The sequence below is a fragment of the Chlamydotis macqueenii genome, chromosome 1 (genome assembly GCF_036417535.1).
Source record: "Chlamydotis macqueenii isolate bChlMac1 chromosome 1, bChlMac1.mat, whole genome shotgun sequence".
Classification (NCBI taxonomy): domain Eukaryota; kingdom Metazoa; phylum Chordata; class Aves; order Otidiformes; family Otididae; genus Chlamydotis; species Chlamydotis macqueenii.
The window spans coordinates 147405963-147432731 of record NC_141556.1 but is presented as its reverse complement, the minus strand read 5'-3'; the positions used below and the strand labels follow the sequence as shown (position 1 = coordinate 147432731).

General features: G+C 39.3%; 1 protein-coding gene across 2 annotated transcripts; it reads right to left on the bottom strand.

Moving 5' to 3' along the window:
• On the bottom strand, window positions 1–26556 carry LOC104473405 (interleukin-1 receptor type 1). Of its 2 annotated transcripts, none has more exons than XM_086769579.1 (13): window positions 26473–26556; window positions 23525–23786; window positions 22350–22489; window positions 20474–20705; window positions 16966–17155; window positions 15511–15685; window positions 14859–14924; window positions 10790–10910; window positions 7597–7742; window positions 5847–5990; window positions 4634–4798; window positions 2265–3191; window positions 1–416 (listed from the first exon to the last, which is right to left on the bottom strand). In XM_086769579.1, exons 3-12 carry the CDS (start codon window positions 22408–22410, stop codon window positions 2815–2817), a joined length of 1677 nt encoding a protein of 558 aa, XP_086625705.1. In that variant the 5' UTR covers window positions 22411–22489; window positions 23525–23786; window positions 26473–26556; the 3' UTR covers window positions 1–416; window positions 2265–2814. The 2 variants fall into 2 exon arrangements, with proteins under 2 accessions (XP_086625705.1, XP_086625713.1); XM_086769587.1 differs by having other exon boundaries at window positions 23703–23786.
• Window positions 26557–26769: the final 213 nt, after the last annotated feature.

Sequence of the window (26769 nt, the reverse complement as noted above, 5' to 3'; positions counted from 1 at the left end):
CATACAATCTATTCCAGTCAGCAAAAAAATAATTCAGGAAGCCTGAGGTCGCTGGAAGTCTGTTGGCTGGCCTGCATACTGCGAGCTGTCAAGGTAGAAGCACAAAATCAGTATTGCACCCTGGTGCTCAGAGTACAAATATCATACTTCAAGTGTCTAGTCTTCACATTTGACATAGGGATCTTCTTACAGAAGAGTTCTGTGACCAAACTGTGCAGCTTCTGTCCCACTAAATTCTTCTGTCGATGCGAACAGTAACAGCCTTGCTCAGATGGATGTCAGTCACTTCAGACGGATCTCAGGGCTCTTTTAACCTACAATGGGCTGTCACCAAACACACCTGGCTGTGTGCAACAGCTAAGTGAATGTGGCACTTCATGACCTGAACTGTCCCTCCCTTGACACTTCTGTCTTGACTAAAACACAGAATGAGAAGATAATGTAAGCATGTGCATTGGTCTATACATACGTGACATTCATGAATAAAACATTCCAGTGCCATGACAATTTGAAATAGTCTGATGTTTTTAATGCACTTTTTCCCTCCTAACCTGAAATGAAGAGATTTTTATTCCATTCTGGCTAAACACACACTTAACTCACAAAGCTCAGAAGGCACTGTCCCAGAAGCAGCGTTTCAAATTTCCAGTATACACTGAGGTAACCAAAGCCCTTTAGGTGGGAGAGGAACCCTTTCCCCTAGTTTTGTCACTTGTTAGGCAGAACACAAGGGTCACACCATCCCAGGTTGACTGGGCAGATCTTCCGTGGGATGGCACCTCAAACTATCAATTTTGTTTGGTTGAGAATGGAGGCATAAGAAGATAAAGGCCTAAGACATGAAAGAAGAAAAAGACAACGCTGCAGCGTCAAAATGAGTAGATGAATTCTGAAGGATGCAGAACATGAGTTTTTTCAGACAAACAAGTGGAGATATCGAAGGACCAACTCAAAGGGAAAATTTCTGCCTAACACTGCATTGGCAACAGCCTGCAAGGGCAGCTTGGAAAGTGATGGAGTTTGACACAATAGTAAGTTGCTTGTTCCACGATAAGGGAGCTGCATGGAAAAAGATAGGCTGGAGTTTGAATGGGAGGAGCACAAAAGATGCTGCAAGAGAGAAGCTGATAGGACACAAACAGGAATTCAGAGCTGCAAGCAGAAAGTAATAGTCAAATCCTGAAGCTTCCATATACAACTAGACCTTGTAACTTAAAATGTAACTTTCAAGCACAGACTGAAAAGCGTAGGCAATTTGGCTCTCACGTCTCCTGCTCCTATAAAATTCATAGCTATAACCATGGCATTAAACAGATTGGATAATTTAAGATCAATCAAGCCAATTCCCTCCCCCGAAAAGAGAATTGATCATAACAAACTACATCACTGCCTACACACAAGTCAAACTTAACTTCAGAGTTAACAAAATAGTCATATATAATATTGTTTAAAACAAACAAACAAAAAAAAAAAAGGAAAAAGAAAGGATTCAACATGCACAGTAACTTTTAACAACTTCCTTTCCCAAACAGTTGTAAGGAAGCTGTGACTCCAGCTTCAATTCATCCAGCCGCAGCCAAATTAGGTACACAGTCCCCTCAGATTCCTTACATCATCAGGGGAGAGGAAAAGGAGAAAACCAAGCAGCTGTAGAGGGTAACACAGGGCATCTCTCTCTGGGCAACAATTCTATTTTAGCTTTATTTTCTAAACACACTAAGAGCCAAAAAGCATGGCCCCGCTACTCCTTTTCTTCTGCCATTGTCCTCCGAACCCTCTGGAAACCACATAAACTCACTAATCTGGGAGAAAACTATCCCAAGGAAAAGAACAATTTCCGCCACATTAGTCTGTTCAGTCAGGTTCAGCTCCCAGAGCTGACAAATGCTAGAGCCAGCACCCTGGCTGGGAACAGAGGGAAGACCTGCTCTCCCTCAGCAACAGCGACCCACTAGAAGTGGGTGCCCTGAAGCCTCTGATCTGGTCCTTAAAGTTGGTGGGGATGAAGCCAATCATCCTGTACTCCCCAGGAGACAGTCTGTGTCATTAGACAATTTTTCCACTTGAGTAATAAGGATAAATATATTAAGCCTCTGAAGAATTTTTTGACTCAGTACAGCATTACAATGGTATTTTTATGATGCCTGTGTGGGAAAAGTTACTAGAAATGGTGCAGTTCTTTAAAATGTAAAAAAGATCAAGGAAGAGTATTTATGCTTTTTCAGGTTCAATAGCACTTTTAGGAGGCTGGGATTGTCTCTTACCTTTTCTCTTGAATAACATACTGATGCAGTAACGCAGAGGGATTTATCTTTCAGCAAACTGAAGAGCGCAGCAAATAACGAACTTGTAGCACATAAAAGTTCTGTGACGTTTCATTTTAAAAATGACACAAATATTTACTGGCATCAGTCATGCCCATTACATAATATCACAATTATAATTAATGTAGTTCCCTTCATATTCAAACTTTAATTGCAAAAAACAAGTTTTCTGGGGTTTTTTTTAGATTTTTCTTTTCCCCTTCCATTTTTAATACCAAAATAATTCCACCAAAACAGTGCAATTCTTGGAAACGGCTTCATGTACTTCCTACATTGTTTCAATGTCATCACTGTGCTACTGACGACACAACAAGGTGTTGTGTTGATCTGTCCAGGATGATTCACATCAGTAGACGACGTTGTAGTACCTTCAATCCAGGCAATGTGGATGAGATTGTCTGCACAAAACAGACACATGGGACCTTCAATCAATTCATCACCAACTATGTGAACTGAATTGACTCAGTAAGTCTCATTTTTCTGTTGTTATTTAGGGAGAATTAAAGTCTTTCCGTAACAAATGTAATCCTGATGAAGATGTGCTTTTTCTGGATGGCATGTGGTAGCGCACTTTCTTCCAGAATCTGGTACTTGCTGAGTGAGATCTTTCTGAGAAGTCTCCTTTCCATCGGACAACCCCATGCTTTTCCTTAATATATTTGATGGCTTCTGGCATCTCTGCATAATCTTGTATTTTTTCAAGTTCAATGAGAATTACTTTAATGCTGTCTTGGATGAGAGCATTATACATGGCTAGCTGCTTTTCAGACACATCTTCTATAACACTGTAACAGGAGGGTTCTGGTACTAAAACAATTATCACTCTTCTACTTTGACGGATTTTTTCATCAGCAACGCTGATCAAAGCTGTAGAGAAAAGGGTTGTGCAAAATTAAGGCTGTATATTTCTATTTTTGTAACCAACATGCTGCAGCTGCTTCATTCGCTGTTGATATGTGAGCCTACACACTTTACCTCACAAGTAGGGACAGGGTAAGAGCATGCAAGCAGTTACACTGAGTTAGCCAACAAAGAGAGATTTGGCCAATGCAACACAATCTGACCCCATCAGACTGCATGTCTAAATTCTTGTTTTGCATAAACAGAGAAGAGCTACCAACTATCTACTACTTATCTTGCTAATGCCATTTTATTACCATCACAGGTGCGATTGCAAAAAACAAGTTCCAAAACCATAGGCCTACATAAAACTATGACCTTTTTCCTTAAATGCTTGTTCTGATACGCTTAGCTGGTTTTTGTTATATGTAAGCGGAAGAGAAAGCAATGAACGCCTTCTATGGCATTCCAGACAATTAATGTAAAACAGCAAAATACGGTATATACCACACAAAAATCAAATGATTTAACCCTGAGAACAGACTATTGCATTTTTTCAAGGTGGAAAAATAAAGCAGCACTTCAGATTCTACTTCTCAGGGAACCCTTCCTTCTCTAAAAGGGTTCAGAAGTAAAAAAGTGAGCCACAAACCCCCTCATTTAGGTTTGCTCACACCCAATTTTTTTTAAACCAAAAATTCTATTGAAGGTCTACTCTGCAAACTTATTCAGTCTCAGTATTAACTTTTTAAAGTCATAAGACCAGGAAGGTAATTTCACCTCACAGAAGCAGTCAGTGGGACAGACATTGCAATTTTCAGTGTCAGATGCTAGAAATTTAAATTTTATGTGCACACAGAGGAAACCTCCACAAGGATTTTAAAGCCTTGCAAGGAAAGCAATGCTTTGTAAGAACTTTCACTAGTGACAACTAGTCTTCGATACAGCTGATCATTTCTGTAACTCAGTGTTGCTTTGTACTCCTTTTTTTCCACCTGCGCTGTCTAAGCATCCATTATACCCTTTATTGCATCCTGCTGGTCTGACAGCGATTCTCTGAGCAAATAAAAATGAAACAGTAGAGCAGTCATCCTGTCAAATGTCACCTCAAAGCAACCGGCTCTTTTGACACCACTCACAAGACCTACTTTTCCATGTTTCCTGCCATTAGTCATCATTCAAAACCTCTTCCCCTCACCATCCTTCTACTTCCAGATGTCTAGGCTAGTCAGACACTGAAAAAATCTGGAAAAGCTAAATGACAACAAGGGAAAGGCTGAGATAAGCAGAGTTCATGGGAGCACCCAGTGCCGTATTGCTCATTCTCCATCAGAGAGAATAAGAAAATCATAGCTCATTCAACGGTGGGAGATATTTAGAACCACCATCTGATTGATTCCCTGTTTCAGAGTTGTGTTTGCAGCTGCCAATGAGAAAATTCAAGTGTAATTTGTCTTCAGATAGCTTACCTTCTCCTGGTAAATCATCCCTCCCAAATATGAACAGGCTATATCCACACTGTCTTTCCAAGACCTCTGGCAGTATCTTCAGAGCAAAAACATCTGATGAATACAAGCAGCTCGCTCTGTTCTTCGGATACAGAACGTAAGCATCATAGATCTTCCCATCTGAAACTAAACAGTGAGCAACAGGAGTAATATAAAAAGGGATGCTAAAGACACAAAAGCAAACAAGCAAACAAACAAAAAGATCTCTAAACTCTGTTTTTTTCCCCACTTGAATTATTGTTTTAGGTCCTATTCCTGCTATTATCTAAGCATGTATAATTATACTAAGCCTAAAATATTTGTAGAATCAGGCCTTCTAGAATTTAGTATGCTGGATCTCAATAGGCAAGAGAGACCTGCAAAATTAAGTAGATTTGAAGATTCTTTTTTGAACTCTAAATAAAAAAAAATGTTATAATTGAATTATCTGGAAAATAGTGGTTCCAGTAGTACAAGTGAATACTTAAAACTCCAGCTGCCATATAACTCACAGGTCATTTTCATGACCTGGAGTTTCAACACACAGCAACCACTTAGCCATGAAAACATAAACAAAGTATTTGGGAAATTTCAAGGTCTGAATTGTACTAGATTTTCTGGAACAAACTTTTCAGAAAGACCCAATTTAAAAGATTTCAAAGAAATCTAAGAGAACCTCAATACCTCTAGAAGATATTTTCTGTTTCTCTAGCTATGTACCTCCTGTCAGATATTTGGAAATACTCTCACAGACAACACCTCCATCAAATTTTTCTGAATGCCAGGAATTTACAGAAAGTAAAATAATCAGAAGTGCCTTCAAATAGAAAACAAAAGAAAGTGAGATCTGTCCTGGTTTGTTTATGGAAAACAAAAAACCACCCAACAATTCAACTGTATTACTGCTTTCTGTAAGAACAGTAAATAAAAAAATCTAAACAACTGCTGTCAGAACAGCACTCAAACCACTGAAGTGGGCCTTTAGGGAAAGGAAATAGTACTGGATTCCTGGAAAGTTGCTGATTTTTCCCCTGTAGATGTTTTTGTTATCTGGACTAATTCTAAACATCCTAAAAACATGTTATCCTTTCAAAAATCCCAAGGAAGACCAATCACACTCCATGAGGTTAACTCATTGCTTTGCAAGGGAAGGTGAAGGCTCATTACAACACACAGCAGTGTCACACAAATGTACCTTTTCTACCCAGGAGGAGATGGCAGGAGTCCCGATACCAAAGCACAATATCAATTTTGAAGATCTTGTAGATAAAGAGAGCAAAAAACACTAAAAATACCAAAGAAACTCCTCCTCCAATTAAGTAACTCTGAATGTTCTGAGCTGCAGTAGAGTGGAATAAGAAGAGAGAAAACAAACACAACACAGTTATACACTAGGACCAGAGAAAGACAAAAGAGGTGTTCAAAAGTGTTTAGTTATTAATGTTTTGGGTTTTTTTTAAAAAAAAAGAAGGAATGAATGAATAGGACTGAAATCTTTTCATGCATGCTTTCTGCAAATACTGTTATTTGACAAGCCTACTTTTATCTTTCAGAGAAAAGATACCTTAGCAATGTGACAAATGAAGCTACTCTTCAGATGAAACACCAAAACACTGACATATATCCCAGTGCAGCAGTAGAGTGAGAATTCCTACACAAAATTTTACCAGTCAGAAAGCAAGAAAGTCAGAGATGAGGAGGTGATTTCCTGACCATGCTATTCTCCCCAGATCAACCAGCTTGCCATTGTCTCTAGCCTCTTTGAAGATGTCACTGAACCTATTAATTTGTTGTCCTTAATAGATCTGTTGTCCTTAAAACAAATAAACATCCTCCACAAATTGCACTTTTTAGTTCATGCACATTAGAGGATTTCTGAGGTTAAATCCTACCCTGACAATTTTTATGAAGAACTTACAGTTATGTAACAAACTGATCCACTTTCAGTCAATTATTTGCTTACAATGTGGACAGTTAACGGTAAGTTTGAGAATAACGTTTGATGAAGGATTGGCTCACAGTTGAGGACGCCAGCTCAATACAAGCTCAACAGACCAGAGGCTCTTCTGCAGCTAAATCTTAAAAAAAAAACGGGCACTTATAACATCTGGCAATTTGCTTTTCTGTAAATCTGTTTCTAAAGAAAAACAATTAATTTACTCAGCTTTGCATTTGAGTTTATAAAGCTCACTTTACCTTTAAGTGCATCTACTAAAAAGAAAATTTCTCACTAGCCAGCCAGCCATAGGCCAAGCTTATCCTTGTCTCTGAGCATAAGACGGGTCTCCAACAAGTGGCAGGATGCTCCCAATCAACATGCATGTGCCTAGCTAGAAGGTGATAACACAGCACATGCATCGGTAATGGGAAGTCCCTAACCTTTCCAAGCAATCTATTTCATTCCTTTACTCTTATAACTGTTTCTCCTACTATATAAATAGATATTTTTTTTATTTCTCCTGACAATCTGAGCCCATTACTGTCACTGAAGGACAGGACAACCAGGTCCACGTATACATTCATGTCCTTGTCCATGACAGTCTGTTCCACATTTAGTTATGTTCCCTCCACCTCTTTTAGAAAATTGCCCATTTTCCCTGCTCTTCTAGATCCACAGTCTCCTCTGATACACATGCTTCTTTAAGTACAAGTGTGTAAAATGAAGCACAGTATTCCACTGAGGTCTCATTTGCTTCAAATAAATTGGAGTTTTTCATTAATGTTTCCTAAAACACTGAATGAGAAAAGACAAAGCAAATTAAAAGTGCTATCTTCTTTAATTATGCTATGAATATGACAAAAAATTCACAAAGAAAGGTACTGAGCTGCATTGCCCACTTTGCACAATGGAACACTACGCAGTTTTAGCTCTAAGTAGAGTGTTGTCAAACTAACTGAGAAGTAACCATCATTGGTCACCATTTTATCAAGATGAGGTCTCTTACCTGGGCGTTTCAATTTGATGTAGGCTGTAAACTGTTGAGAACCATATATGAAGTGACAGAAAAATTTATGAGCATAATCCTTTACTTTCACTGCTGAAATGTTAAATTTTGTTCCAGACACAACAAGTCCATGAGGCATCCTCTCTCTGTCATTAAAAAAGGGTAAAAAGGAAATATCTGTAGAGAAACTGAAATATCAGTGCTTAATACGGGATAGATTCATCTATCAACAAATACAAGAATGTTAATTTTTTTACCTCTATAAACCTAAGGAGCCAATGAAGCACAGTAAATAAAAAACAGCTCTGTAAAAAACAGCTTCATGACCAGAAGTGACTTGGTATTTTCCATACGCATTGAGTTGTTGGTTTTTTTTTTTTTCTGAGTGCGACAGAGTGCACCATCAGCAGTTTTGCAGATAATACAAAACTCAAAGGGATGGCTAATACACCAGAGGGTCGTGCTGCCACGCAGAGGAACCCTGACAGGCAGCGGAAATGAGCTGACAAGAACCTCATGAAGTCCAAAGCAAAATGCAAATCCTGCACCTGAGGATGAATAATCAGTCCGCAGGTATTCAGAATTGTAGGACGTAAGAAAGAAGAGTGCTGCCAGCAGGTTGAGGGAGATGATCTTTCCCCTTTACTCAGCACTGGTGAGGTCACACTTGGAGTAGTAGGACCAGTTCTGGACTCCCCAGTACAAGAGATGTATGGATTTACTGGAGAAAGTCCAGTGCAGGGTGATGAAAATGATTAATGGAGCAGAGCATCTGTCATATGAAAGAGCAGGGACTGTTCAGCCTGGAGAAGACAAGGCTTGGAGGCGGGACATGGATCTTATCAATGTGTGTAAATACCTCACGGGAGTGAGTGGAGAAGAGGAAGCCAGGCTCCTTTCAGTAGTGCCTACTGACAAGACAAGAGCAACAAGCCCAAATTGAAACACTTTCCCATCTGAAATTCCATCCGAACACTTTTTTACTGTCAGGGTGGTCAAACACCAGAACAGGTTGCCCATAGAAGTTGTGAAGTCTCCACCTTCGCAGATATTCATAACCCAACTGGACAAAGCCCTCATCAACCTGCTCTATCTGACCCTGCTTGAGCTTGAGGGTTGGACTAGACAATCTCAGGAGGTCCCTTCCAACTGAAATGATTCTGTGAATGAAATATTATTCAAATCAGTAATAACTAGTAATAAAAACGTCATGAGAAAAATAATCTTCCAGGATTCTTTACACTGATGATGAAGCTGAAATCTTTCTAAGCATACTAACAGACTCCCGGAACCCACAGTGTCCACAGTCAATGGCACCAACCAACCTAGGGAATAACGATGAACAGGATTCACAAAGGCTGGGTGACCCTGGTGTTAAATGACAACAAACACAATGATGCTGACTTTATGTCTGATATCTGTTACCACAAAAGGCTCGGAGATATAATATGCTATCCTCCTAAATATCACCCTGCTCTAAGGCAGATTTACAAGTATAAAACAGGAGGGGCCGCAGTAGGAAGGTACCTACAAACTGGCATCCTATCCTATATAGCAAAGTGACGTGACCTTATGTACTCAGGGAGGAAAAGTCATTTTGCAGAATATCCTGAAGAACCAGTTTCTATTACATATATAATTGCCAGCAACTTCTGTCATGGGATGCCAACACAAACCTCATCATTTTGCAACATGTTCAGATTTGTTCAAGTCAGTTTTAACTTTCCTCTCAGCAGAGAAAAGAGTTGTCTTCTAGGTTTAAGTCCTCAAGCCCACAATGTTGCCCATGCCTACAGTATACTTTGCTACTAGCAAATGCTCTACAAATTTAATTGCTGAGAAATTGCTACTATTTTTTTAAATAAAATATTATTGTTGCAATTAGATTAATTTCTCTGATACTGGATAACTTACTTTGAGCTATTAATCCTAATTACAACTTGCACAGGATGTGTTTTGCACATCTCCATCTCTGGCATAGGAAAATTATCAGGCAAGGTAGTTATCAGAAATGGAGATCACTTCCTAGCAAGCCAAAACTCTTAACAGAGAACTGCTCTAAGTTAAATATATTAAATGCTTTTCAGGAAGATGTGTTTAATAGCAGCACCAAGTTAGTTTCAGAAGAAGCTGCAGTTATAATAACTTTAAACATATCTACATAGAGCTGCACGTGTGTCTTAACTGATGAAGCTGAGAAACTTAATGCCCTAGAGAATAATGTACTTAGTTGTGCCTTAGAGACCATAAACTGGGGCCCTAATATTATAGGCAAACAATCAAGTATACAGATCTATAATGAAAGTAATAATTCCCCCTCAAGGAACTTGGGGACAAAGTAAAACTAAGATTCCTTCTGGAGGCCAGATACAGCTGAATGAAAAACATCATTTTACGAGCAGTCTGCAACCTAACTCTCCAGCCATATTTTGCATTGATGATGGCACTTCATAGAAACATCAATTCTTCTGCATGAGTGTGAACTGATCAGCTGAGATTTTTTTTCCTTTCTTCTTTGCACTGCCTTTTAAGGGTTGTATTGAAAAGCAGTGATTGACACAATGAGAAAGCAAACAGTACAACCTCACTCTGCTACAGCACAGACCAATCACTGAGCAACAAAGGTCCTGCTCTCCTGAAAGAAATTGCTGGTTTTATCAGCCTAATTTGTGTTTAATTTTCCTGAGCATAAAAAACTCCTAAATGTCTTGCAACAAGAGTTTCTGCCTTGTGTTCTTGAGGATTAGCAGCTCTGTCTGTACTTAGAAAAGGACCAACCTCACAAATAAAAATAAGTGGGATGGTTTTCTTGTCTTGGAACAATCTATCCTTCACATATTAATGACAGAGGGCAGGCTTTCATCTGTTAGCAAAGAGGATTGCAAAAGAACAAATGCATAAATAAGTGCATTCTGTAAGCATACAGAATTATATGTTTCACAACAGCATTCTAAAAACCTACATATGATTGCTTCATTACATTTGTATCAGATACATCAGGATTCATAATAATATGTTTCTTTTTTTAAACCAAGCAATAATAATATAATGTACTTGATGCAGACTTCTAATCAGTCGTTCAACGACTACTGACATTTGACTAGTAGTCAACTTTATGGTGAATTCACTGCAAATCACTGCAGATTACTTCACCTAGAAATGCACTTACAATTCAATGTATAAGGATACTTACTCATAAAACTGTTCCCTGTAGGTGTTATCAAAGCTATCAACATCCTCGTCATTAACTTGCCAGAATGGAATCAAGCCATCTATGCCACTTGATACATTACATTCCATAACTACATGAGAGCCTACAAAAAAAACCAAAAACATTTAAACATGGCAATTGAAAGTCCTGTAACAAAAGCAGGATCAAGTGATTACGGAACAGCTGGGAAAGGGAAGGATATGGAAAAACCCACTTACCTTCTGAAACGCAGAGTCCTTAAAACTCATCCATTTATAATCCGCGCTTGGGTGTCTCCAATCTGGATATAAAATCCATCCTAAATGTAGGTGTCTCAAAGTTCATGTCTACATGTGAGCTACATGTCTACACTACTAACAGAGTTCAGCTCTGCTGGAGTCCACTCACACTAAAGTAGATACCTGGTCCTTATCAACTGAACGACTCTCCAGACTCCACTGACTCCACTGAAAGAAGTCAGGGCTCAAATCAGTTGCATGTATGCAGTATGGTGGCATCTGAGATGCTCTCCAGCATCCAAGGCATCCATATGGAGCCAGCAGATAGGACTCTAGATCTTCAAGAAACCTACACTGCTAGAGTAGCCAGATCACGCAAAATAGCACTAGACACATACGTATAGGCAACTGAATTGAGCCCCTGTTGATAACAGTATGAATTAACGTCCCTAGTTCATATACAGATACCCATGGATGGACACCTACACCCTGGAGCTGAATCCCATTCCTAGTGACCACGCATATCTTTACCCCAGATCCGTCTTTTGGCCAACACCGTCCACTGGGATGGTTTCTGAATACCCTCACACTCTGTTCCTGAGCAAGCTCACCTGTCACTCTGCTCCTTTGCCACTAACAGTCCAGAACCTACAGAATGCTTCAGTGTTAAGAAAGCAAGCCAAGTTGCAGCATATATTTATTGTCAATGTATCTCAGAGGGCTCCATTTACAGGAAAGTAAGCAGCTTTCTTGGAGTCCTCTCCTCCTGTATTTTACCCATGCAAGTTATGGGTAAGAGAAGGTGGGCTCTTAGTTCACCTATGTAGAGAGCTCAGTGTTTTGTTTTGTAGAACCACATCAGATTGAGATGCTTCCACTAAGGGAGAGTCACTATCAAAAGTATGGAATAAATCTTTAGCTCACATGCAAAGCAGTTACTTAAACAACAGTTCACACAGAAATCACAGAGGCACCCCAATCTCTTCCCTCATGTCCTTCCACCACAATAATTATTTTTTTTCGAAAGATGTGGTTTAGTGCATTGCACAGCTCTTCAAAAGGAAGAAAATCCCTTAAGTGTTGCATACCCTCGATTTCTACACTTTCATGAATGTACTGTTAGGTTTCTGCACAACCTTCTCCTGCCATTTCTCATTCAAAAATACAGGTGTTACCAGGTTCATGCAAATTTTTCCAGGTTCTGCCCCACAGGAAGGCATTTAACAAGAGCAAAGATCTTTTTTCCCCAGCTTCCCATTAAAGGTACCAAACAGAGAATATTACTTTTGAATGGCAGTGCCTTTAAAAAAAAAAAAAGAAAACCCAAAAAACTTCACCAACTTCCTTTAAAGTGACTCCCTGTAGTAGGGAATCATTTGTATTTGTTCAGTTTATGTGAAGAGAAATAAACTCACTTTATGGGTGAAGGCTTTGTGTCTCCTTTTAGTTTCACACGTGACTGCTTTCCTAATGTCTGTAAGGCAATCAAAGCTGGGTTTGTTCATCTTAGCCAGTCTAAGGCATCCAATAATACATCAGCAACTTTTAATTAATGCAGTGTCTAAGCCATGACAAATATGGACCAAAGCTATTCTAAAATAACGAGTCTGTACAAGTTGCGGTGTAACACACCTTAATAGAGGCTGACAGTCACAGGCAGCCCCTGGACTAATAACTGCTATATTCTCCATTTTCTCAGCAAGTACTATCAAGGATTAAGAAAATCCTAAAGGATGTCTTCAGTAAATTAAATAGCCTCTTAAAGGGCTATGCAGATCAGACTCCTTCTGTGTAGAGGTTGCATTGGTAAGAATTTTTCTGAATTAAATGGGAAGTCATAACTAATTACCAGTCAGAAGTGGGGGCAAGATTTACATGATATTTTAATGGGTGGGAGATGCAGTACAGGGAAGCCCCACCATAATATTACTTCATTTCTTCCACAGTTACAATTACAAAGGCAAAGGAAAGTTTTCACACATAAAGATTAGGGTTGTCTGAGGTAAAATATGACTGTGCCAAGTATCCCTATTTCAATCTACGATCTGGTGAACAAATTTCCTTATTATTGGAAGAGCACAAACAAAGCTTTTCAGGCATGTCATTGTAATGAAGCCAGAGAAGATGTAATTACCTGAAAAGAGGCTGCTGAGCCATTTCTGAATATTTCCAACAGAATTAAATAACCATCTGAAAACTGTACGACTGTAAGTCTACAAAATAATACTGTTTATTTCAGATCCTGAACATTCCACTGTTTAAAACAAAACCTTCTGGACTGTGAAGCAACATAATTTCTATTAAAGCTCATTCATTACTCTGGTCAAAATCTACTGATCCTCAGCAGAACCTGGCAACTTCAGAATGAGATATCTTTTACCTCTGTTGACGTCAAAAAAAAAAAAAAAGAAAAAAATCCAAAACTAAGACAACTGCAACCAAAAAAACAACCAACCAACTAAAATCACAAAACCCACCAGTATTCCAGTGCTGCTCACTTTAGCTTAATACATCTACTCAAAGTTAGAATTTGGGCCAGATAAAATGTTTCAAATAATGTGAAAGGAAGCACGAACCCTCAACAGGAGAAAAGAACACCTGATGTACACAGTAGTGACATGCTCAGTGTCAGAAAAAGCAGCAACAAAACCAATTGTGTTATGTGGGACCACCCTCAATGTGATGTACATAAGTATAACCCACAATGCTCTGGCCCTAGCTCCCATGTGGTGCCAGAGCCCCAGTGCAACCTTTCCTCAGAGCTTCTCTAATGACCTAATTGGTAATCCTTCCTCAACAGACTACCAAGCAGCTTAAATCTTGTACTAGGAAATTCTAATAAACAGCCAACCACAATTCTCCAAAATCAGTTAATGCTCTTTTTAATCAGATATTTTGTTTGAAACAGTTCTCCGTGGTGCAAAACAAGAAAAAAATCTACAGTTTAAGCAGCTCCAAATCCCATTCTTCTGGGCTACATCAGTAGAACACAACTCTGTCCAACATATGGTGCAATCTAGACGTGTATAGGTTTGCTTAGGAAAAGACTTGCACACCATACACTTGGCCCGTAGAATCACAGAGTAACTGAGGTTGGAAGGGATTTTGGGAGGTCTCTAGTCCAATTTTCTCCTCAAAGCAGGGCCAGCTTTGAGGTTAGACCAGGCTGCTCACAGCTTTTTCCAGTTAGAAACCTCCAAGGACGGAGGCTGCACAACTTCTCCAGAAAACCTGCTGCACTGCCTGTCTGTCCTCACTGGGAAAAAGTTATTCCTTATATCCAGAATCTCCCATTTAAGAAATTTCTAAGATAAACAATACCTGGGATATTCATCAACTAGCAGTTCACTGTTTCACAAAAGATCAGTATCTGAAACCTTTCAATACCCTAGAACAAGGAAAAAAATCCAGGTTGTGGAGAGGGAAGGGGGACAGGAAACATACAGGAGGAAAAAAAACTACTGAACTAGTCAACTGGTAACTACCCTAACATGCTACACACATGTAACCATGTTTCCACAGATACTGAGGATGTCAAGACATAGCCACTCAGAAGTTGTACAAAGGACAGATGGCAATAATTAAAATATATATATATGTATCCTACTCAACGCTGCTGGTCAAGAGACACCAATCTTAGGCACACAGTCATTCCCCTGCAAATTACTTGTGGGAATCATGTTCTATCATCTGTCTTCCAGATATCCTCAATCCACATGCCTATCTCCCAATCTTGCTGAAGTCAGTGGAACTGTTTATGTGTTACTTCAGAAAGACCAGGAGCTTATTTGGTTTACTGAATGTTAATGACTTCTTAAATAATCACTACTTACCAAGTTCAACTTCAATTGTATTGTTCGTTGGATAAACAAACTCTGGTCTCACCCGCAGTGGTCCTTCTAACAGAAACAAAGAGAAAAATTAAGTCTTCAGGCAAGAAGACTTCTACAACTTACTTCAGCTGATAGTTTTGCAATGGTTTTGTTTTATTGTTTGGTACTATTGTAGCTCCATACTTAGTACCAATTTCAAATTTACAGCTTGTCATATCTACTTTCCCATCATTTGAGATTGTACTGAATTTTGTAAGCAAGTTCACCAACAGGGCTACAAACAGGTGTTTCGCTGTGATGGTCTCAGTAAAAATTCCTCTTTCTTTTTTCTTCTAATTTGTTTAATTTAATGGTGCACCATTAGTTTCAGCAAAAACAAACCCCCTCGCCCCAGTAACCACTGCTTCCTTCTAATTCTCATTCCTAACCCCACATTTCTCATTTCCCCATGACAATTCTTCCTCAGAAGCAATGCTCAAGGGTAGCAACACGCATTATTGTATTTTAATTTTAGCATTCAGGAAAAAAATAACTAAAGATTTGCAACTCTAATTTCACAGACCTAAAAAATAATATGCCAAATAGCTTACTCCTGCATAGAAATATTTAAAGCACAGCCAAAAAAAGAAGAGAATAACCTCAATGTACTCACCTTTAATCTCTAGACTCACAGTTCGTGAGACATTGTATTGTTTTCCCATATACGTGTATATCATATGGCATGTGTAGTTTCCTCTGTCTTGTACACTTACATTGTAAATCCAGACAGCATTTTCACCCTCTGCCAAAACAAATCGCTTGTCTTCAAGAACTCCAGGCTTACACTCCTAAATATATCAAAAGTACCTGTGATTTAAGGGAACTAACAGTCTGATAATTAAATAAGTTACTGAACGCTACCATTTATTAAAATACTTGACAAATACTGACTTTTTTTTTAAAGCCACAATGTGGGTTCTTATCAAAGCATCACTATGCTCTAACATGATGCCTGATGATGCCTTGCTGCATTTGCACTTTTTAAGAATCACTGCAACCAAACTTTTAAGTTTTCAAGTGGTGTGTTTTAGATCACTGCTTTCATTTAATAGCTTGTCAGTTATCTGTTTCAGGTGTAATAAAAGTTATTACGCATGTAGGAGAGTTTATGAGAACACATACATTCCTACTTCACTGAGATGAATGAGAGCTGCTGCAGCAGCGCCTCGTGCTGTTGGGTGTATTACCGTTGCAGTGGTAATGCAAATACAGTGAAAAACTTCCTTCTCTTCCCTGACCTATAAGCAGTTTAGAATTACTTCATCTCAAAAGAAGACGTATTGGTGCAGCACCAAGGTTATTTTAAATGTACAGGCCCATTCTATTTTAATAATAAAATCATAGAATAGTTTGGGTTGGAAGGGACCTTTAAAGGTCATCTAGTCCAACCCCGCTGCAAGAAGCAGCGACATCTTCAACCACATCAGGTTGTTCTGAGCCCTATATAACCTGGCCTTGAATGTTTCCAGGGCTGAGGCACCTACCACTTCTCTGAGCAATCTGTTCCAGTGTTCCACCACCCTCACTGTAAAAAAATTCTTCCTAATACCAGCATCAGAATTAAGAGTTGAACTACTTTAGAATTTTACCTTAACACAGCTAAAATACATATTTCTAAGCTTGCATAGTCTACAGAGTATTTTGGCAGAATCAGAGCAAGGGGGATAAGAATATCACACCATGATCAACAGACAGGACAACCCTAATATTCCGCAAAACTGAAATACTTATGCAGAGCCTTGTATTTAAGGAAACATAAAAGTTTTAAAACTTATTATGTACATAAAATAATCAAAAGGATAAACTAGATTTTCACAAATCAACAAATCAAAACACATGTTATTTACTCCGAGAAAACTTCCAACACAAAAATGGAAAATTGTTTCTTTAAAACATGCCACTCATACCTCCTTACACCTTCCCAAGAGTGTAGCAAGATAGATGCCTTACTCAAACTGTAGAGAAAATAAACTTTCCCTTCCAAAAGCTGCTTTTCACTGTTACTTTATAACATATTTTAAATAGAATATTTCCTGTCTTGTATATCTGAAGTAAACACACACAATACCTTATACCAGTGTACTTCAGGCTGGTTATTGTCTTCATCTTTAAAATGTTCTAGATCAGGGCATATAATCTTTCCAGTATTTGCGCTCATCACTTTTTGTTCATACTTCATTTTGCCGTTAAAACACACACCGTTGTCATTCTTAAAAACTGTTAAATTTATAGTTTTTTGGTTAGATTTTTTAAGGCTCCTGTAATGAGAACAGTAGACAAGTCAGGTTATTAACAATCAGGTTCCTTGTTTCCAGCAAGTCAGGGAGTGTATGGAGAAGGAATTCAGCATCTCCACCAGCCCTGCTTCTAACACCCCTGCTACAGCCTCCATAGCTCTTAAACATCACTCTCAGCTCCTCACCCCCTGTTCCAGAATGAGACAGATGGGAATAAGCTCTGATTTTGTGTTGTGAGCAGCAGTGCAAGCTGCTCTGGAAGCACCAGAGGGGAAGCCAAGATTTCTCACAGTTGATGCTCTACGGAGCCCACAGCACCAACCTAGCCTTGCCATTTTCAGTGCTGCTTTTGCCAACACACAGTAGTTCAGGGCAACCCAAAACATATCTACACTGGCACACCCGTGGTGCCAAATGAACAGAAGATAGGTTCATCTCAGCATTCTTTGGAGGGACATATCATGAAAAACAGGCTGTAACTCTTAGCTGAAGAGAGACAAAGCTTTTGAATAACACATCCATCAAGGTGCAAAATCAATGTAAAACCACTTCACACTGGAAGTTCAGAAGAACCTGTGGTACAGTAGCTCTGCAGAGGAAAGATGGCACTAGAAACCAGAAGCTTAAGCCAGAAGTAAAGGTCAGGCTCATCTCTGTGCCTGGCAAGATCATGGAGCAGATTCTCCTGGAAACCATGCTAAGTCACATGGTGAGCAAGGAGGTGGTTGGTGACAGCCAACATGGCTTCACCAAGGGCAGATCATGCCTGACCAGTTTGGTGGCCTTCTATGACAGGGTTACAGCATCAGTGGATAAGGGACAAGCAACTGATGTCATCTACCTGGACTTGTGCAAAGCTTTTGACACTGTCCTGCATGACATCCTTCTCTCTAAACTAGAGAGATACAGATTTGATGTACAAACCACTCAGCAGATAAGGAATTGGCTGGATGGTCGCACTCAGAGAGTGGTGGTCAACGGCTCGATGTCCAAGTGGAGACTGGTCACGAGTGGTGTTCCTCAGTGTTCGGTGTTGGGCCCAGCCCTGTTTAACATCTTTGTCAGAGGCATAGACAGTGGGATAGAGTGCACCCTCAGCAAGTTTGCCAACGACACCAAGTTGTGTGGTGCAGCTGACATGCTGGAGGGGAGGGATGCCATCCAGAGGGACCTTGACAGGCTGGACAGGTGGGCCCATGCCAACCTCATGAAGTTCAACAAGTCCAAGTGCAAGGTTCTGCACAAGGGTTGTGTCAATCCCAAGCACAAATACAGGCTGGGCAGAAAATGGATTGAGAGCAGCCCTGAGGAGGAGGACTTGGGAGTGCTGGTGAACGAGAAGCTCAACATGAGCTGACAATGTGCGCTTGCAGCCCAGAAAACCAACTGCATCCTGGGCAGCATCAAAAGAAGCGTGGCCAGCAGGTCAAGGGAGGTGATTCTGCCCCTGTACTCCACTCTGGTGAGACCCCACCTGGAGTACTGTGTCCAGTTCTGGAGCCCCCAACATAAGAAGGACATGGACCTGTTAGACTGAGTCCAGAGGAGAGCCACAAAGATGATAAAAGGGCTGGAGCACCTCTCCTATAAGGACACGCTGAGAGAGTTGGGGTTGTTCAGTCTAGACAAAAGAAGGCTCAGGGGAGACCTTATAGCGGCCTTTCAGTCCCTATACAGGTAGATTCTGATTAGTCATTAGAAAAATAATTTTTCAATGAGGGTGGTGGAACACTGGAACAGGTTGCCCAGAGAGGTGGTGGATGCCTCATCCCTGGAAACATTCAAGGCCAGGTTGAACGGGGCTTTGAGCAACCTGATCTGGTTGGAGATGTCCCTGCTCCTTGCAGGGGGGTTGGACTAGATGGCCTTTAAAGGTCCCTTCCAACCCTAACTATTCTATGAATATTCTCTATTAATTCATTGTTGAACTCTTCATTTCTCAATGCTATGCTATGGGAGAAGTTTCCACAAGATTGAACTGCATATTTTGACAGTCCTGGCTTCAACTTCTATATATAATGCACCTTGGCAACCTCTGTAATTAAGGTTTAAGTGACTGATGCACAAAATGTAGCCTACAGTTAACACAACTGAACTTTAGCAAGTTTTTTGTCCTGCTGACATTATGCAAGCCAGGGATGTGAGGTGTCCACAAGGAACACATCTCATAGCTACAGTAACTAGAAACATAGCAGGAAAGACTAAATTAAAATTATTTAACTGGGTAGCTTTGAAAGGATTACATTTCTTCTGACTTAGAATTTTACCATCATTATCGACTCTGGAGCAGGAAGGTGCAAACGTCTGCACCTACGCTGGAAGTTTTTGCTGATCACTGTTACTACATTCACAACCCAAACCCCTTCAGCATAACTGGTGTACTGGTGTACTGTATGCACACCAGTATACATAACTACACACTATGAAGACAAATTTTGAGTCACCCAAAAAGCCTGCATTGGCTTTTCTCAGTGTGCTATGGGAAGACGGTAAGGAAAAGAACAATTTCTGTCTGCTTTCCCAAAATTAATTTCCTCTTCAGCACAAAGTGAATTTCAGCCATTATAAATAAGATCTGACCACCTGAAGTGGTGAAGTCCACTGCAATAATCCGAGCTGTAAATATGGCAAGAGCTTTAAAGTACCAAAGAGGTGAAAAGAATCTATGCCTTTCTTCTTCTTCTCTGTACACTCTGATCTTTTGAGCAGTACTGAGGATGCATTACTTTCTTTTCTCTAAAGCAGTCTAGCACACTGCTTTGCTCTTTACATGTATTCTCATTTTTGACCAGTGACATTTGGTAATGTTTGAAAATAAAACATAAGAATGGTGTTCTGCCTTTTAATTTGCAAATTTCTAAAATGATTCCCAAAAAGTTGCCACGCTCTCCAGAAAGTCTGTGTGTGGTGACACTGCATAACATGCAGAGCTTGCTCCTCTTAGATCCTTCTTCCATTTAACCACATCCAATGAAGAAACCAAAATGTTCTTCAGATATGTCAGTATCAAACAGCAATTTGAACATAGGAAAAGCTGAAGCAGTTAAGACTTTTCCCTGTGACCTTACGCTTCATCCAAAACAAAGAAACAAAACAGGCAACCAACCCCCACACACCATGCTTTAAGATAAAGAATCTTCTGAATGAACTACTTTTGCAATGCTATCTGTGTGGAAGAAAAGAAAAAAAAGGCAGAACGCAGAAACAAAAAGCACGGTCAAAACAATGCTTTTAACTGATCTACCTACAACAAAATATTCTGTACACTCAAGTTCCACGAATAAATTACGACACTTGTAAGCATTAGCAACCCAGTTGTTTCCCTCTTCCCTGTCTTACCTTACATCACATTCATAAAGTCCAGAATCTTCCAGTGTTGCAGGAATAAACCAAAGTAAGCCCCCTCGCTGATGGATCCTGGCGTCTCTTTCTGTGGTTACTGGCGTAGCACTACCATTTTTATACCATGTCAGATTGTAATCAGACGGAAGCACTGGCAATGGACTTATTGGGCAACTAATAGCTATAGGCTCTCCAACAAGCACAAAGTAATCACAAATAATGCATTCTTCTGTTAAAAAAAAAAAGAAAAAAAAATGCTTTTTATCTGTATGCTTTTATGTTTTAGAAGTATTAATATCCATTCCAAGTTACATAGAATTAGAAAATAAGCTTTCAGTAACAGTTTACCATTAAAACACTGCAAGACTACCATTTTTTGTTTGTTTAGCACCTTCTGGTTGAGGATCTAAACCACATATTTTACAAAGCTTAAGCCACAACTTCCCTCTATTAAGGCAGTCAGCTACAAGCATATATAAGTCAAATAGCCTCAGGGCAAACCAAGGTATAAGAAGATAAATGGGATTCACCAGGCAACACAAGCTTCCCAATTCACCTGTCATGTCCTTGTTATTTGGGCACGTTAGTACTTTTCCAGAATTATCAGATTCTTAATGTAGATACTATCTATGAAAAGCATTGTGCAAACAGTAGCAGTGCAGAGCTCCTCACAGTACTCTAGCCATTATGACTGTGGGGCCAAAAACAAATTAGGAAGAAAAAAAAGGGGGGGTGGGGGGGAAGATGTTTTTTGATCTGAAGCACAAGATAGTATGGAATGAGATCAAGACCTCAACACATGAAAGAAGTCTATGAACAAACATGTCCTAATGCAAAGGAAATTTGGAGAGGCACAGTATTTAGATTAAAAAGTCTTGACTATGATGTATTATTTCCTTACTACATTTCCAATTTCTGTCATCTTCATCCAGAATACCCTCTACATTACGAATATTATTCTGAACATCACATAAAAGGTGAGCATAAACAGAATTTTTACAATTTTGGCTGTGTAACAAGTTGACAAGACACAATCATGCAGCCTAGCAAGCAGTTTTTTTAAACATCAGTAAAAAAAATACCAGAGAAAGAAGGACAGATACTGCAATAAGTCATCAAGAACCCAAATCTGCAAGCAAAAACTACTTGGAGAATACCAGTTTAGTACAAACAGAGCAGGCCATTTGGCTACAAAGCGGATTTAAACGCTTCCAAACTTTTGCATACATGTGCAACACTGAATTCCTATGAAACTGCAAAACATCTGACTGATTTTACAAATCTTGCTGAATGTCTGTATAAATGCAAAGCAAATGCATTCAACTTCAAAATAAAAAAGTCTTCAGTAACCTTTCCAGTCTCACCATCTTTCTGTCACCTAATCCAAAGGACCCTATGGAGCTTAAACTAATTCAGAGACATTAATATTAGACTGCTCATGCCAAAAACAGCAAAACAAGCATCAGTAATTTATGTAGTCCTAAACTTCTCTGAAAAATTGAATCCACCATTAAAAATATTACTAACTACTTGTAAAGGAAACTGAGCCCTACCACTTCAGGACTAGAGCTACAGCATGTCTCTTAAAGTAGGCATTCAACAGCTGACTTTAAGTCAAGGAAGCCAATCTCTTTGGACTTTCTTCATAGGAATGAGGGAGAGACTAATCAAAGCCTCAATACCCTAAATTTAAGTGGCTAGATTTAAAAATATTTAAGTCAATTTGTCCATTCCATCTTCAATGTGCTGAAGCAAAAACAAAACCCAAATCAACTATTCGCTCTCAATAACTCTTTTCTACGACATACACATAACTAGTCTCTTGCATGCTTTCTTTTCTAAAATGGTAATTTCAGCAATGCATGTAACTTACCAGCACTGAACAGAGGTTTCAGTAGAATGAGACAACCAATGAGCAAAAAAGTAGATGTCATCTTTTGCTGCAAAGAATTTTTTTCCGTTAGTGTGGTACAAGTGTTCAAGCTGCACTGTCCTCTGCACGCTGCATTACTCCTTAAAAAAAAATCAGGAGAAGCATTAGTCATCTTGGGGAGGGAAAAAATGGGTTTGGCAATTTAGCCCCAGCTTTGGAAGATCTCAACTACGGCAAATGTTGGCCTCCCCGGAAGGTTGCTCAGTTTTCAGCTTTCTACTGGAATTTCTCCAAATTTCTACTGGAATAATTATTGCATAAAGCGTATTTTTCTTTTGCCAGCACAGTTAAGCCAAAAAAACCCCCAACCTTCTAGCACAGACCAGTTATGCTAGCAGACTGTGATGTAAGCTACACTATACAATTTAGAAATCAAGCTTGGCTAAGCTACTCCTCTTTCCACACGTTTATGAGAGACACAATCACAGAAATGTACAAAGTTTTGTTCTTTGAACTGTTCTTGTACAGCTGAGGAAGCACTGCTTTTAAGAGCAGATGAACTTACAGTTCTTTGCAGGAGGACAAGCACACTGTAACTCCAGTATGATCTGTCACTTAAATTGGCATCTAAAGTCAAACATGTGTGGAAACCGCAGCTAATATGAATGGCTGTGGTCAGACATAAAACAAAGTGTTCAAGAATCGTAGTTTCACTTCACACCTCAGGTTGTCTTTGCATTTTCTCCAACAAAGACAAGACTTGTCTGTTCAGAGACACCCACTGCCCTCATGGCCTGCAAGTGGCTTCCACGAAAACTCTACATCTTTACCAAGTCCTGCTCCTCTCTCAGATGCGCTTGCTTTTTCTTGGCAAGATGCCCTTAGAGCCCTTCCCAAGCCTTCTGCTGTAAGCCAACCGGCAAACACTTAACCTCTTTCCCATCTGACATCTCCTTGTAGGTTAAGGTCTGCATTTCACTGCCTTGCCTTTCCTCAGTTCCTGACTATCTTGCATGCTGCTCCCTCTCACTCTAATGCAATCTGGTTCCCCACATAGCAATCCACTGCAAAACATTTATTTCACAGGTCCTAGTTAATATTTGCCTTCTACCCAGCTAGAAATGGCTGGAAGAAGAGATGGTATTACCTGAAAAACAAACATGGCCTTGACTTACTTTTATAGCCAATGTAGTTCACTTTAGTGACAACTAAGCCACAACAGCTCCTTCTTTTGAAACATTCACTTCACAGAAGTGCTGGGGTAGTAGGGAGGGACACACAAAGCAGAGTTCAATATAACAGCCTCTGAGTATGTACTTCTTTCGGACAGTTTATCTGACAAAGTACTCGTACCATAGTCTTTATTTAGCTGTCTTGTATGTGGTTCTCCTGTAACTTGTCAATGAGGTGATCATCATTCTTCGAGTTTCAGTACACCTGTAAAGAGTGCAGAAGGGGAGTGGAGAAGGAGAAGGAAGGACTTTATAAAACACATTATTCGGACAGCAGCATACACATACAAAACCACATTTTCTACAGGCATCCTAAATGTAATAGCAAGAGCACCCCTCTGCCTACCCTAAAGAGATGACTTAAAACAAAAGGGCAACAACAAAACTTGCAGTAAAGATTGAGTGAGAATTCTAGCAAAGATCTTTGGAAAATGAAGTTTCTGTCAAAAATAACATAACATTACACAGGTGACGAGCAAGTAACAAAACCAAAACCAGACGTAAGTAACCACTTTGTAAGACAGACTTAACCACTAAAAGGAAACAAGGAATACTTCAACTTAGGGTAAGATACCTAAGATACCCAAGAGGTTAAGCTTTACATTCTGCACCCATTACGCGTCTCCAGTACCAATGGTGGATGTCTTTCTAACATTGTATGCTAAAGCGCAATTTTTTTAAAGTTCTGTTCTTTCAAAATTCACACACATACCCCCTTCAAATATTGCAACAGTAAAGATTAAAAACTCTGGAATGAAAGGAAGAAGCCTCTAGCTTTTGTAGTTGCAATACCTTACAGTATGTGAAGCATTTCTATTCCAGTCAGTACAGTTTCAAGTGACCACACAAGGTTTTTACACTTTTTCTTAAGCAGAATATACAGAGAAACACTATTCAAAATCCACAAATGTGAAACAGTAAACTTTGTTTAAGAAGTAGAACCTTTGTTTAAGGTAGTTCACATAGCTAACAACTTTAGCCTTATAGTGCCTTCTACCCCAGCCTCAGCAATATGAAATGCTCCTGTGATACAACCACAGAAGCTCAAAAATTTCACTTATGTAGAAAGAATGGCAATTTCACTGATGACACTGCCTACATACTTAGTTTGGAAAAGTGTTTCAGCTCAAAGCTTGCTGAGCTCAAAGGAAAAATGTATGTGAAGTCTTTTAAGAAACAAGGAAAAAAAAAAACCCAAAAAACTCAACAACAAACAAACAAAACCCCACACCACCAACCAATCATGTTTGTGGTTTGAGCTACTAAAAAGGAAAGGTTTGATTTCCAAGTTACTTTCCGAATATTTATCTTCCTATAGTTAAAATACAAATTACTACTGCTCCTTCAAATTTCCAAAATTATCATCTTGAAAACAGAAATAGAAAACAAGTGCACCTAATTTAAGATACTGACATTTTGTTCTTTGTGGGATGTCTGTGTTCACAGAACTTGCCCTTTTAGTTGCCTTAGGCACACTGACAACTTCAAATGCCACAAGAAGAGGTTTAGAGACATATTGGGTCCCTAAGTCTGCATGCAGCAGATTTAGCAAACTTTTCCTTCAGGAGGCTGTGCAAAACATGTAACTGTATCTTTGTCTTCCAAATTCTCTGTCTCCAATTTTGAAAAGATTTTACTTTTAAATAATGTATAAATACAGGGACATGACAGATTCTTACAAAGGCCAACACAATGAAAAACACTCAAAACAGTAGCATAGAAAGCACCTAAGCCCTTCAATTGTGTATCAGCACGTTGCTGTTAACTTAAGTGGCTTACAATATTGATCACTGTCTATAGGGATTAATTATAGCAAGTGAGACCAACAGATCCTTAGCCTTTGAGCTACACAGAAGAACACAAAAATGGTAGTTTAAAGGCAACTCATTATCATCTCTGTGAACAACATAATAGCATAAAGCTGTAAAGTGCCCCAATTTAGTGGCATACCTATATGAAAGAACTGCATTTACTTTTTAAGTAAAACTTTAATACAGTTTAATTGAAATGAGGGGAGGAGGGTGTGGAGAACCAAACCCATGTATGGTCACTCGCTCCAAAGTATAACCACCAAGACAAGATTCAACCCACCACAATAATTCACAGAGCTCACACCTTGTTCTTTGCTGTGCTTACTCCTGTCAACAAAAGTAAGCAGTTAAGCTGCGTAACAGGGTTAAGCCACAGCAGCAAAGCAAGATAACATTTCTAACAGACTACACCTTGTTTCCAGTCTACTACCTTCCTGAGATCCCAACTTTCCTGTCTAACATGCTCAATACACAAATCAAATGCAGCTGATCATTTTACAGGGGCATGCATGAATGCTGAATCACACAAAGCGAGGCACAACCACCCTTTAGAAATGGATCTGGTTATCCACTGTGGTATTCTGACACTGAAGTGATGACCACAAACTGTAGTCCTTAAACGTCTCCTTTCCAGATGATCCTGCAAGTTGCAGGACTACAGAAAAGTCACACCTTTAAAGAAAACCCATTATCCAATACATTCTGTTGAAGCTACATCAAAACGAAGGCATAGAAATCAAAGAAGAATATGCACAAAAAAGCCTGCAATAGTTAAATCTTTATAAACTAAATCCCAGTTCAACTTTGAGACAAACTATTAACTGCTCTAAATTTGAATCTGAACAAACTGTTTGTTACAGGTACTTCCTCAACTTTCACCAAAGCACAGGAAGAGAGGGGAAAAAAAAATAAAATATGAGTATCTGTAGTTCTACATAACTGGCCACCACCAGTTGACTCTAGCACAGTGAAGGGCCACCTATCCACCCACTTCTACCTCACGTCAAACTGGAGACAATGAGAGCATCCAAACCACCTTGGAGAGATCTTACCAGTATTTAAATCAATTGAAAATAGTACCTCCTTTCAGCGTCAAGTGGAAGGAGCTCATTTCACAGTCAGCGCTTCGAAGACTTTTCTATGTCATTTCAACCCCTGATACCTGTAAATATAAAGTAATGCAGACGGTCATGTGGAATATTTCTTATTTAAGTCCAAAGTAAGTTATTACTTTTCCACTGACATTTTCAAAGTATAGTTACAAGGCATTTAAAAGGACCAGAATGGCTCATGTAGATAAAACAGTATGTATCAAAAATACAGTGGTGCAAAGTATTAAAAAATTAATGTATTCCTCCCATGTGAGAGGGAGGAAAT

Excerpts from the sequence above, each read along its gene's own strand:
- LOC104473405 (XM_086769579.1), bottom strand. The coding sequence starts at position 22,410 with ATGACATCTACTTTTTTGCTCATTGGTTGTCTCATTCTACTGAAACCT. Across the intron at positions 17,156-20,473 it reads CTTTATGAATGTGATGTAAG|GAGCCTTAAAAAATCTAACC; the intron begins GTAAGACAGGGA and ends TTCTCATTACAG. Across the intron at positions 4,799-5,846 it reads TCTCCTCCTGGGTAGAAAAG|TTTCAGATGGGAAGATCTAT; the intron begins GTACATTTGTGT and ends CTCACTGTTTAG.